Source organism: Stegodyphus dumicola, chromosome 10 (genome assembly GCF_044657685.1).
Source record: "Stegodyphus dumicola isolate Sdum_Otavi_A_Nest chromosome 10, ASM4465768v1".
In the NCBI taxonomy this organism is placed as follows: domain Eukaryota; kingdom Metazoa; phylum Arthropoda; class Arachnida; order Araneae; family Eresidae; genus Stegodyphus; species Stegodyphus dumicola.
In genome coordinates this window covers 100724207-100739361 of record NC_140777.1, presented here as the reverse complement: position 1 = coordinate 100739361, position 15155 = coordinate 100724207, and the positions used below count along the sequence as shown (strand labels likewise).

General features: G+C 29.0%; 1 protein-coding gene across 2 annotated transcripts in view; it reads right to left on the bottom strand.

Moving 5' to 3' along the window:
• LOC118189897 (filamin-A-like) overlaps nt 1-15155 on the bottom strand; it is a 341851-nt gene that overhangs the window by 191505 nt on the left and 135191 nt on the right. For both annotated transcript variants that reach the window (XM_035360600.2, XM_035360601.2), the window contains exons 3-6: nt 3666-3926; nt 2363-2460; nt 1047-1313; nt 783-860 (exon numbers count right to left, since the gene is read on the bottom strand). In XM_035360600.2, the coding sequence (XP_035216491.1) occupies nt 783-860; nt 1047-1313; nt 2363-2460; nt 3666-3926 (704 nt within the window). The remainder of the gene's footprint in view (nt 1-782; nt 861-1046; nt 1314-2362; nt 2461-3665; nt 3927-15155) is intronic.

The following is a 15155-nucleotide window of genomic DNA, read 5'->3' as shown; positions in this document are numbered from 1 at the left end:
TTGAAGAAATATGATACATGTTAAGTACTTTCTTATTAAATGTATATGATACATACACAAATTAATCTTGACATGATTTATGGCTTTAAGCATTAAATATAATTTTCTTCAAATTATGAAGCTTCACTTGCATACTGGTATATCAATTAACAAAACCGTTCAATATAGAAGCATATAATATATTTCAAATATTGCTATATACCATGTTTACTTACTCCCTTTACATTTTAGGATAAATTTAAAAAATAAAAAATAAAAATGTAGTTAAATATTTGATGACAGCAAGGTTTTGATCAGAATTCATTTGTTTAATTAAAATGAAAAGCAAGCTGCATAATTAAATACAGTATCTAACTATTGTATTGAGAGACTAATAAGGAACAACTAATGATGCAGTATTACCTATTCGTTTTCAAAGAATACCTGTAACCAGTATAGTGGATGCAAGGCGAAGTTGAAATGACTTAACTAGATATGGCTTTTATAATTAATGGTAGTTATGCAGTTTATATATATGTGTATAGTAATTACCTGCATGATTTATTTAGCATTTAAATAGTGTAATTATTCTGTACAGTATCATAATTAAATTCTTTACTTTTATTCTGGAATTTCCTTTATTAAAACAACTGATAAGAAAAATTTAAAACAAGAATGTAGCCAAAAAAAAAAAAAAAAAAAAGGAAATCTTATTTTTGAGTAAATACAGTATTTGATAAACATTCATATTTTAAATAAAATCTTAAGCGTGAACACATATTAAAAAAAGAAAGAGAATTTACCTTATGCAGACCTTCAATTTTAGCAGTATAAGTTACAGTATATGTTTTACTTCTGTCATCATTGAACTTAATTTCCACCTACAAGAATAAAACATTTCAAAAATAGCACTTCAGAATCTTTTTTTTAAATAAAATAAAAACAAAAGATACTCAAAAAATTGTGAAGATACTTTAGAACTTCGTAAGGACTTAAATTGATTCGCCGAATAATATCAAATATTAGGCATCAAATTCTTAAATACAATTATTTTTAAAAGGACTTACTGGTTCAAGTTTCCCTTTGGGATTTTCAATAAGAACTTCAACTTTGCCTTTGCCTGCGCTAAAAGTTTCAATAGTAAACATAGTAGGTGCACCAACATTAACTCCAGTTGGCTCAATTCCAGGTCCATAGCATCGTACTCTGTTGGGATTAGTCCTAGGTCTCAATGGTGCACCTGGTTTCAGCTCAGCCTTAGGATATTGTGAAAGGTAGGTCATCATTGAAAGATCATCTACATTAGGATTGACCATTTCCTCTGGTTTCACCAACTGAAAGATGAGAAAAAGGCAAATGAAACATAATTATTGTACTGATTAATTTTGGTTTCTTAACAGAAAGCATGGATCTGAAAGTTTACACTTAAGAAATGTTTAGTGTTACATATGTTGGATATTGCTATTCATTATATTGTATTTTACTTTAGATGAATCTAATATTTAAAATTAAATGACATTAGCTGGTATGCAGATTACAAAAAAAAAAGTTAAAGTTGCACAACTGGTAAAAAATGAAATGCAGATATTTTTAAATCCAATTTCAAAGTTCTAAAAATTATAGAATGATGACACTTGGTTGCTTTGAGAATTATTAAAGATATAATTTTATCAAGCATTGGATAAATATAAACTAAAGTGCTTTAAGAAATTTTTATTACATATCAACATAAGCACAGATTGTCAAATTGTTGTGTGCAATTTGAATTCAGGGAAGAGTCACTATGGCTAAGCTGAAATGCTTTGGCCATAAAATTTGTATTGAATTGTGTAAAATATACATAAAATTTTGAGTGAATTTACTATTTAAAAAATCAAAACCTTTTAAACTAGCAAAAATTTAAACAAATGTTTATTCTGGCGACTTTCAAACTAGTAAAAAGTTACAAAAATTCGTTTATACAGATTTGACTTTCAAGAATGAGATTTAACTGCGAATAAAACTTAAATGAGTTTGAGGGAATTGATTTTATTGAACGCAAACTCCACCATCTCCAGTCTTGTTTCAAACTTTAATGATGGTAATAACAGGTTTAGCAATAAATTTTAAACTATGTTAAGTAATATATATATTTTAAACTATGTTAAGTAATATATATATGTATGATAAATATTACAACTAGATAAATAGTACAAGATTATTACAACTTTTTCACAAAATGCCAAATATAAACCTGCTACTGAATTTTAACAATATCATGCATATGAATATTTAGACTCTCAAAACTATTTCAAACTTTAAAATTGTGACCATGAAGATGCATTTAAAAACATATGAACAGAATTTTCATAAAAATTAGTCATTTAGATGGGTTCTAACATACTTGTGGAATACCCAACCAATTATCAGCAAGATTCATAGCTTCTTTAGCATTCTGTAAAGCATTTTCAGGCTTCATGTCACACCAGTCTGGGCATAAACCTATTTTGAAAGAAAAACTTATTTTTAAAATAATTTCTAAGAGAACATTACATAACTTAAAATCATTTATTGTAAAACACTACATAACAACTTACTTGTTAAGCTAATTGTTTGTATACACATTAAAGAAAAAGAGAATCAATGACTGGTTAGTTTATTGAAATTACAGCAAAGCACACTAGGACTATCTGCCTATGGGGAGGGATGCCGTCATGGAGGACTTTTTAAAAAAAAGCTTGCTGACATACACATGGGGAAAACCATGAAAACGCCCATGCAGCATGGAAATGAATCCAAGTCTGAACTCAGCAAATTTACTGGTTGGCCGCTAGTAACCTCAAGAAGCAATGGACTAGAGAAAACAAAAATTTAAATGTGTATGATACTGATCAAAGCACTAAGTTTTAAGCTGTCAGACTGAGTTAGCTTTTACTCAGAATGAGCAAAGGATAACTGCATACAAGGAAAGAAAGTAACCTAGAAACAATTTAGTGGGACACAATTAGTCTTCTAAATGCCTTCCCTTCCCCAATTTTTTTTTTTTTTTTTTTTTTTTTTTTTTTTTTTTCATTGATGAAATGCTGTATATATTTAAAACTAAAGGATTAAGCTTAAACAAATAGCAATCTAAAGAAAGAGGACACTAAGTATCTGAAAGTGGCACACATGTATTTAAATATCTACTATGCATTTTAGCAGTTTAATTAGGAAATGAATAAATATATAATAATAAATAAATATGGTAAAAAGGCAATTTTAATTCTAAGGAATAAGAAACTAACTTTCAGATAAATTTGCACGATTTTCTAAGAAAGAACTTGATTAACAATTTTATACTAGTTAATATAGTAAAATTTTAGTATCCGAGTTCAACTAAATTTTAAAACAATCTCTTTTATGAAAAAAATCATACTGAATTTTAAAATTTAATGAAAAAAACTTTATAATTTCCCAAATTTTTCTTTTCTTTTTTAAATAGAGGTTAACAATTTAACATACTTTTTCAGTATCTTACTGAAATATTTAATTTAAAAAAATTATAGATGTTTTTAAAGTTGGCATCAGGATGAAATCATTCTTAGACACTAAACTACTTCATCAGATAATAATGATGTTAATTCACATCATCTTATAACAATATATTAGTGAAAACAAAATACTGATTTTAATTTAAGTAAAATACTTATTAAATCATCATAATTTACCTGGAGCAAGAGCATCCACCAAAGCAGCAACAGCTCGGCCATCATTCCAGTCAGAATTAAAATTATTAATAGGCAAGTCAGGGAGTTTACTCTGAATCCAGCCAAGTAACCTCTGTTTTGGTGATGGCCCACCTTTCTTGTCAAATACTGAATCTCCTTCTTCTCCCTCCCACATAGGAAGGGAAATAGAATAATGAAGAATAAGTGTCCATATTAAACCAAGGATAAGTTTTAATTTGCAATCTACAATATCTGTACTATCTGCAAGGAAAAAAAGTTTTTTTAACTACAGGAAAATGTTTTAAAAATAATTGCATGATAAATTACAAATATTTGATGGCTAATATTCACATAATGGCTAATTCACATAGTATATTTAAATTTTGCAGAATTTTAAAATTAAAAACAACTTTAAAATATCATTAGTTTGTTTCACTAGGTCACTCCATATAACTACATTTCTTATCACACTTTCCTAGTGCGCTGGTTCTCAACTCCACGCATCCCCTTTCATCACTGCCAGAAGAGCATTCCCTCTCTCAGCCCTTTCCAAAATTTGGAAAATATATACTATATTTTCCAAATTTTGGAAAGGTTTAGTTAGATTTTTTAACATGTTTTATAAATTAAACAAGAAAAAGGATACAATATGTTGATAAATACCAAAACTTGAACAAAAATAACTTTTTATACTTCTAAACAAAAACTAAATACTTAACAGCTGAGTAAAAGGCTGACTACATTTCCCCCATGAAGCTATGAAATTCCTCTGTGGTTGAGAACCCTTGTTTGAGCGGTTGTTTTCAGATGACTTTCAGATTTATGTGAAATGCACAGAAATATTCGTGATAAGATAACAACACCTTGTAGTGTCTTTCCCCCATGTGACTATTCTACTGTTACCTGAATAACTGTTCCCATTATTTTAGCTGTGCACTAAGCAATAAGATATACACCAACATTTTCAGATTACCTCAGTAATAATAAGAGACAGTTTGACCATGATGTTCTTTCTACAGGATGAAATTATAAACCACACACTAAATATAAGCATGACTAGATACTTCTTCAGCTTCCAAAATCGAGAGAGGAAAAACTATGGACATCTCATAATAACACTTTAACTTTTCACACTGTAATACTTCTAAATCTTTCTTTAGATGACTTTAAAAACAACAGCAATGGAGAAATATCAGCTAATGATTAGGACATAAAACACAGGACATTCACTGATACACTCACTTTCAATTATATCAGCAATGATAGCAGACATTTCAAAAACTTTTCTTTTTTGAATGATACTTGCCACATTCCCACTTTTCTTTTTTGAATTCCCATGTAGACTACAGTAAATTAATAAACCACATGCCACTTTTCTATATGAAGTGCACTTCAAATTACACCTAATTTTTGGAAGACTCACCAGTGAGACATCTAAAAGATTTCAAGAGTTTACAGAAATATATATATTACAATTCACTAAGAGGAACATGTAAAAATTACTAAATGTTGTGCAGAAGAAAGTTTAGATCTTATTTTTAACCTGGTTTTATTTAATTTGAATTCTCTTTTCTATCAAACTTAAAATTAACATCCAGCTTTGTTCTACTAACTCAATTTCCTTGAAATGTTTCAGTTATACACACTTGCAACAACCATATAGTATTCCACAAAAACCTTTTCAAAAACTCATTTTAAAATTTTGATAACAGAATTTTTACTTTGGCACTGAATTCTTTTCATATCCCTATATAACAGTCAAAGTTATTGTAGGATTCTCCCTCCTCATCAAATAGATAAAAATTAATCTAAATGGAAATTTTCAAAATTTCAGTAATAATTTGCTGATTTCTTAAAACTGCTAGATTTTTCTTTTATTGCATAGTTCATAATAATGATGAATTGTTTGTCCAAGATTTAATCCTTTTTTATTATATGCCCCATGATTTGAAGTGATGATAAAATTGGCTATCTAAATCAAACAGAAATTTAAATGAATTAAACGTAAGTTATGCGATTAATCAGAAGATCTTGAAAAAAAGATGTTGTGGATTACTTTATTGCTATACCGATTAGGAGAAATAATTTTCTCATGTTTAAATATGCTAATTTGCTTTGTTTATTTCATATTTTAAACATAGTCTAATAGGTTTTTCAAAGTGGTAAACATGAAAAATCAGCAATCAGATTTTGAATTCAAGATCGTCTAAGTGGTAGCATATCTGGCTACCACTTGGATGTGAAGGCATGCAGTGAAGAAGATGAAAACTCCTTACATATAGACTAAAAAGTGTACATATATATATTTTTAAACACAGCTTTAAGCAAATATGCTAAAGTAAAAAAGTAACTTTTGTACCTAATTTATTGTTCTTTATAATACGTGACAAAAAAAGAAAATCATGAAATCCCATGTAAGAACTGTACTAGAACATTAACAGAGTTTTAAAAAACAATAAATGATAATGCAAAAATCAGATACAGCAGAAAAATATATGAGAATACTACATTCAATTTATCACAGTTTCTCGATAATTTTGTTTAAAATCTGCCTCTACAAACAGTCCCTGATTTTATTTTAATATCCCATATGACCGTGAATAATAAAACAGCTAAAATTTTACTTGATTTTTTACTTTTAAGATCACTCAACTAAAGCTTCATAATATAAGTTTCTTAACATTTCATTTTATAAATATTTAAATAAGTAGGATTTGAAATATTTGATTACGGCAAAGAACACTCAGAATATCTTCCTACAGGGAGGCATGTTTCCATATACAAATTTATAAAGGACAATGGCTCAAATTCATATTGCACATGGAAGAAACTACAAAAACACCCATGCAGACAGCCTCTCTGCTGGAATTCAAACTTGAGTCAAATTATTAGTTTAAAAGTTCTTATCAAATAGAGCACTGGCAGACATTTGATAAGTTTTATGTATATAAGTAATAATATACATTTCTGATGGCATTTGTATTTTACAAAATGCATCAAGACCAGTTATTTTTTAATTTTAGTTTTGTGTATGTGTATTGCATGTGCATACATATTCTAAAATTTAAATCAGAACTAAAAGGTTAAAAATACAGAAACTAATTTTTAAAATTTTATGTAATTAAACCCCATGAAATTTTTAAAACCCATTGCAATTTGTAACAAACTGTGTCTTTACCCAAATAACCCAGTTACATCAACATAGTAGAGACTGATTTAATTTAATCAATAAATAAAAGTATTAAAACGGTAAAATTACATAATATTGAAAAACACTACAGAATAAATAAAAACAATGATTTGTAATAAAGCACTTCATTAAACATATAAACTTTTGATATTTTATCAATGCAACCAATTCTTCAGGTATTTTCCGTATACAATTTTCTCTCTTGGCTGTAAATCTTATAAAAAAAATTTTTAAAAATAATAATAATAATAATAATAAAACTCATAGAATACATGTATTTCCCCATTACATTAAAAAATCTATAATAAAAATTTTATTTATGTTTTACTTAATATATATTATAGCATCAATCAGGTCTTCTTTTTCTTGCTGTATAAATGGCTTAATTTCTTTGTAATTAAAATGCAGTCCCTTTAAATCATTTATGAGCTATTTTTTGCTTTCTCCAAACACTAGCAGGGCTAGATTAACATTAAGCAACATAAGCTCTTGCTTAGGGCATCAAAGAAAGGAAACACGCCAAAAAGGTCATTGGGAATTCAGGAAAAAAGAAAAGAAAAAAAAAAAAAGTCTTCCATTCCCAGTTTCACATGGAATGCACAGTGCAGCTAAACAAAAAAAAAAAAAAAAAGAAAGAAAGAAAGAAAGAAAAAGAGAGAGAGAGAGAGAGAAAGAAAATGAAAAAAAAAAAAAAAAAAACTGGCATAAACATATATGGATCCTCAAAATCTTTTAAGTGCTTAAGGCCTCTAAGAGTCTTCTGTTAATACTAGCTATTCTATGTAGCTGTTCTGGGAAAAGGAGAATTTCTATACATATCAATGTAATTTAAATAATAAACAGTTTATATAATATAGCGAATAACTCTGATTTAAGTATATGTTGCTTATTAAATATCTAATAAAATGTCAGAAGTGTAACACTCTTTAGCATGTGCTTAGTATTATGCTTCTGAAATTATTTTAATTATAAATGTTATGAAAATCTGTTTTACATACCATGAAACCCAATAAACAACAAATTTTCTTACACAATTTTCTAATAATAAATGTGGACTTATTCAAAATGGAATTTTTTTTTAATTTCAAATATTATTTTTATAAGTATTTGATAACTTTTTAATATATATAACAAAAGATAATTTTTTCATTATATACATATATATATATAAATTAATTATAATTAATCTTATTTTTATTGTATTTGATACCAATAATAATATAAATGTAAAATTAGTATTTCAATTTCAGAATTCATATTTCAGAATGAGTCCATGAAAATATCCGTCTTTCCGTTTCATATATTGATCATTTACAATTTTCTGCTGTAAAGGAGACAGAAAAATGGAAATTCTTATTTGCATATTTATAATAAAATTAGTGATGCTATAAATGTTGATTATACGCAAAGCAAAGTGCGCAAAATTTGTAGCACAGCATATGTTGAATAAAAATTTAATTGAAATTCAATCAATATACTATGCATATTTTCTTTGTAGCTTTCAGAATACAGTGCATAAAATGTGAAAATACTTTTGGGGTAAACTATTATTCAGATGTTTAAAAAATTTTTAAATGTCAGATTTTTCTCATTGACAGCCTTTTAATCAAACTTAGCTTCGGATTATCCAGTTATAGGTTACAAGTAATGCCAGTACTATTCATTTAAAATAATTCTTGAATTATCATGTAGCTCAATCCAAAAATATTCAAATGTTAACTAGACCCATAGTTTTTGAAAAAATCCACATTCAAAAGAGAGTGTTTTATAAAATGTGTTTAATCTTTGAAAAATTGCCTAATCTTTCAAAAATACAATTCCAATAAAAGCATCACAATTAGCCTAGGCTATTAAGAACTTCACGTAAATATATACTTCCTATAAATAACAATTTAGCTTTTTTGGCAAATATATCTGATCTACCAACATCAGTACTTTAAAATTCACACACAAAAATAATTTGTAGTCGTCTATAGGAATAATTAATGCCTGGGGATATATTTGATCTTTCATGAATATCGTTTATAATTTTCTAATTTTGCAGGTCATGCAGAAATTAGCAATTTGTACTAGATGCGCTTCAACTTTTCCTCTTTGAAAACTTTATATAACAACAAGTGTGAAAAATCTTAAAATCACTAAACTAATCAGACTGCAGATATTTTATTTAGTTTTTTCTAGATTTTTAGCTTCTTCCAGCATATTTCATAAGATATTTCCAACAATCAAAACAATTTCGCACGGTTTTCAAAAAAGAGCGCTGTATTTACATTCGATGATTCGCCGCTTATGTATAACTTTGTTGCCAACTTATGTTCGAAAATCAATGCGAATTCTTTCAATACCTGGCCCGCTACAACCTGAGTTTCGTACCATATCACTAGCACAACTTTTTTTTGAATTCGTTTATTAAATGATTCATTACTTTATGCTGTATGAAGATATTTAAGAGCTTATCCTTAAACAACATCAGTTTTTCAATTATGAGAGAAGGAGTATCGTAAAATTTACGAAGAAAGACCTGGGCAGCAAACGAAATGTCTCACTGATCGTTTTTATGGAAGGTATTTGCAAACCATGTCGAGGAAAAAAAAGGGGATCAATATACGTAAGCTTTCAAGATTCGATATTTATTTTCAAGTGAAATAAGTCATGACATAGAATGGAAAACTATGAATTTGCTTGAAACAGTTATTCGTTTATTCAAGGTTGAAAATACATTTATATGGCTGACCCTATCTTCGTGAGACAAAAACGGAACATTTACAGGACGCAAAAACGAGAATTAAGGATGACAAAAGTAAAAAGAAAAAAACTTTTTATGATAAATGTTTACCTTTAACTCTCAGTAACAAAAGTCAAATATTCCTTACACCAGAAATCCTCAGCCGGTGGTACGCGTACCACTGGTGATATGCAAGAGCAAAATAGGTGGTATGTAAAGAAACAAACTATTTTTCACTATTAAATTCAAAAATTCCCCCTCTATCCTGTTTAAGCTTTTTCTCTAACACTCGTAACGTTATGCGATCTGAGCTTTGGGTCAACAGCCGCTCACAGATTTTAGCAAAATAATAAGTTTTTAATTTCACAAATATTCTTTTAGCCTTATAAATAACAAAATTTCCCATAAATGATGTTTTTAAAAAGAGTAATAGAAATGAACGTTGTATTTAAAAGGAAATAAAAATTAACTTGATATAAAAAGATAACAGTATCTCATTAATTTTCTACACTTTATGTCGCCACTATTCTAGGTTCATATTGCTCCATTTTCAATTAGAATCATTTTTTACGTCGATTTGCTGTCTTTAACAGCAGTTTTGTCTTCTTATTGCTTTGTATTCAATATTTTTCTACGCGATTTGAAAATATCGTCCCCTTCCCCCCCCCCTTTTTTTAGAGAACTCGCAATATATTGTGCATTTAAATATTTGTGAAAAAATAATAAAATAAACCTACATTTTCAAAACGAAAAAACTGATGCGTACACCACGACTTCCTTGTCACTTCATTTAAACTTATTCCTCGAATTTCATTAGAGATATATTTTTCATTCAATTAATTCAGTTCTCACTTCGCGACATGGCAAAAATACATAAAACCCCAAAGTATCTTTATTAAAAATTGAAAGGTACAGAAAAACATAAAACACCCAATACGGTTAAAACAATTAAAAAACATTTTTTACAATTAAAATTAGAGTTTCTACGGAAAAACAAGCAATTCGGCCAGCATGCAAGAAGGCAGATTTTTCGGTGCAAAAAAAACTAAAAGTTTACTTTAGTCCCACTCAGCGAAAAGACACTGAAGGTGCAACAACCGACTTATTCTGCTAAGTTTCTAATGTAAATATGACTGCTATGGTAAAAAAAAAAATAATAATAATAAGCTTAGTTGCACTTAAACATCTTTTAAATTATAAAACTACTGCATGCAGATTAACTAAAGGCAAAGAAACCTTAACCGGAAAATAAGAATAACATAATTCACTCAATTTTAAAGCAAAAAATGCACAATTTACTAACATAAAAGAATAGAAAAATGAGCTCACTGAGCCAAGTAACAGTATACATTTTTGCTGCGTCCGATTGCAACCAAAAAGGGAGATGCACAACTACATGTTATAGCAATCCTGTATACAACATTTCAACATTATGAGGCTACTTGTTTTTGATTTATGTGAGATACAAACATACGCTTATACAGACTCCACGGAAAAAAAAAAGAAAAAAAAAAAACCCTCTTCTGAATTTATTTTAAATCACTTTTATATAACTCGTTTTCGGAAAAAGAATCCTCACGCAAAAAAGAACAATTGATAGAAATTTCCTTTCCTCAAACTCTAACTGAAGATTTCAAATAAACACACTTTCGGCTGCTTGTTAACTTTTGGCTCAACTGAAAAAAAATAAAAATAAAAATAAAGGCATTTCAAATACAGCTATTAAATTTTTATTGCCTTTTCGAACAACCTATTTGTGTGAACAAGGACTTTCTTCCATGTTATATTTGAAAAATATATACAGAACACAATTAAAAGTGGATTCTAATTTACGATTAAAACTAAGCGAAATAAGACGACACAAAGAACTTGATTTCTCTTAAACAGACCCTAATTTTACACTAAATTTTAGAATTAAAATATTACAACTGAAATTTTGATAATTAAAATAACCAATTTTTAATCTGATATTTTTATGTGTGAATATTTAAAACAAATAGGCAATAGTTTGCACAAATGCAAAATATATATCTTTTTAAATTTTTCTATCGAGAAACTGAAAAATAATCATTGTAAAATGTAGTAGTGATACTAAACTTTTTGAAATTTTGTTTAAATGGTACGCGTTAGTCAAAAGGTTAAGAACCGCTACCTTAAACAATTCATACTATAAATGTCTTTCTGACGAAGTTATTTTGCACAGTAAAAGGAAAGAAGTCTAAAATGTTAAAAATGTTTTAATATAGGCTTCTTTCTCCCACTTCAGAAAAAATTCGACAAATAGCTGATACAGAAATGTTCTTTTTATTCCAAACATTTCCCACTGCTTCACTATTATAGATTTTATGAAAGTCCACTTATCGAATATAGATAAAACTGACTTCAAGTTTAAGCGTATTAGGCAGCCGCATAGGACGTTGATTTTCGGAAGACACCAACTAAGTTATTCTTACATGAGACAAATAAATGACGGTATATTTCGCTTTAAATTATTAATTTATTATGATGCTTTTAAGTACACAGGCACGCATCTTGAAATTTGTCCAGCTAATCCAGCTGGTATATGTTTTGGAAGGAAACGAGTCACAGTACAAAGCAGCAAGGTCATTTAGGAAATCAAGAAAATAGCATTTGCTTGCGGCTTTTGGGTGAAGTCTGGGTTTGCGGTCAAAACCATTGGCCGCTTTGAAAGTTACGGAATTGTCTGCGTTTGAAATAATAATTGTGTACTTTGGAAAAGTAGACAATTATCTATTTGCAAATGATCACCAGTTTTCGAAAGGATCTGCAGATCCTCATATCTCAAAAAATTAAAAGCACATTGTTCTTGAGAAAAAATTAAAAACTATGTCCGTCATTTTTAAATTTCTGCTATTGAATTACAGGTTACGAGTAATAATTTCGCAGTGGCTAATCGCACTGACGGTGCAAATAGCTAACAGGCTGGGTTTGCGGTCACACCACCTACGTTCGCGCATGCGCACAAGCAGCCCAGGTACCAGCACTTTACGCCTATTTCCGTAAGGCAGGCGGTAGTGAGGGCGAAGGTTGTTAACCCTAACTCAGCAATAGAAAGGGTTGTTAATAGTTCACCAGCAAGAGAATAATTTGCAAGTAATAATTATCAGTTACAAAGACGAAGTCAATCTATATACATGATAATGTTCAGGAAATGATTAGATAAAATAGGGATTTAATGATGGTTCTAATTGCAAGCGAGGACAAGTAATTAGTTAAAAAATCTTTAGTGTATTGACAAAAAGGCTACAGAAATTACTTAAATTCTTTTATTTAACAGAGGAATTTTTATGCAAACTCAGACCTATTCTTATAGCACAGGACTGTCAGAATTTATTATTCAATAAGAAAACTTATTGAAAATGATAATATTCTTACATATTCATCACTTTTTCAGTATCCACACAGGTTTATAGGTTCAAATGGCATATTTTAAAATCAAAGTTATTTATGAAATAAAACCTTACAAAATCTGATAAATAAATTTGATTTATGTGTGCAAATTTTTAAATCTAAATCTCTTACATTATATTATTTCTGTCTTTTAAATTAAATCTCATTAATTATTTCAATTTAATTGATTAATGTGTTTGTACTAATATTTCAAAGTTCTTTGAAGCACTTTTTGTGTCCTGAAAATGCCAAGTATTTCAAAAAAAAAAAAAATAAAATAAAATAAAATAAATAAATAAATAAATAAGCAGGCATACAGAATAATTCATTTAATAGTTCATATAATCGCTTTTAATTTATTTCATGTCTAAATTTTCTACACAGAAATCCGCTGTCTAATTTTTAGTATCTTTTATCGGACGAAATTTTTCAAAGAGGAATGAATTAAAAGCTTGATTGAGCAAAACACATCTTTAAAGCTAAATGTATTCTAAGAAGTACAAAAAAATGTCAACACAATTTTGCTCTCCCTTCAAATCAGTCATTTAAACTATTCAAACCGTTCAGGAAAAGGATAAACATTGCGAACATAAAAATCTGCCCTTTTTAATATATACTTTAATAAAAGGAAATGTATTCCTTCTAAGAAAAGGAACCATTTTCCTTTCTAAACTTTTGAAAGACGCCAACGCTTAAAAAATGATAATTATTGTAAATAAGTATTGAATTAAAAATATACAAGGCTAGGCACAGGCAGCCGCCTAGAGAATCGAACAAAGATGCCAAATTTCCTACCTCCATGGATATTTGGGGGGGGGGGGCGCAGTGTGGGAGAGACGAGGTTAAAATACCGCCTTGCGTCGTTAAACGTGTTTAAAAACCAATGTCTGGACGTCTACCGCGAAGTAAAAGCCGAGATATATGAATAATAAGCAATTAATTGAAAAAGAAAATGTAAAGCTAACTGGTAATTAGACGTAAGACCTATCTGGTCTCAAAAACTTTTGCGCATAATGCTGCAAAAAGATTTGAAAGAATAGTAGTAGGTAGGAACATTGCAGCAACCTTGCTAAAAAGTTACCAGGAGCTGTAGCTCCACGAAATGTTGTAACACAGTACTACATAAACAATAAGAAATTTGTCTGGTAAAACTGGAAAAACTGTATAAGCGCGATAAAACTGCCAAATTTTAGTGCTGGAAGACTTGCTAATGCACGAAAAAAATTAATGAATCTGACCGTTGTGAAATGTGAAAAGTTAACTCACATAAAAAATAGTTCGACGGAAAAAATATATATATATAAGGATGTTACAAAAAACATGGATTATAAATGTCAATATATAAAATGCCAATACATAAAAATTAAAATTAAAAATTGCCAATATATAATATGCCTATACATAAAAATTAAAATGTTGAAGTTACCGATTTCTTTAAAGGCAGCATTATTTCTCACATCTTTATAACTTTACCGATTAATTATTTCGATTTTGACTAGGCATGTTATTTTCATCTATTTAATTAGATGCAGTTTTTTAATAAATTGCTTATCTGGTTTGCTTATCTTAAAATCGTGTATTCTTTAAGTTTTACTCTGCATCCATGCCAAAGCTGTAGTTAGGGTTTTCAGCGTCCGGTGACAACTGAAGATTTTGCGCCCCTCCATCTGTGTTCAATAATCTAAAACATTTCATTCTAAAATGTCATAACATTAATTTATCACCCTTTGGATGCTGCGCCCGGGGACAGATGTACCCCTTGCCCCACCCTAGCTACGCCACTGATCTATGCTGCCATATTTAATTTGCTATTTATCTTTGTTTTGCTTTTACATTTCAGCTTGTAGTTGAAAACTATTAGAATTTAACATAAGAAAGAAATGTTCAGTCATGAATATTTTGATAAAGCTCTAGTAGATACAGAAAACTAGTTCCAAATATACTTTTTCACTCACTTACAGATCAAGAACTTTTTTCATTAAAGCATCAATTCGAGCGCTCTAGCATGGTAAGCATAGATTAATCATACCTTCATGATCTTGAAAAGCTGGATAGGAACCTTCAGTGAAAAATTTCAAAAATTTTCGATGTTTAACATAAACGACAACTGAGGAAACAGTAAGGTAGTCAGTCTGATGAAGAGGTGACCATAGAAATGCGCAGC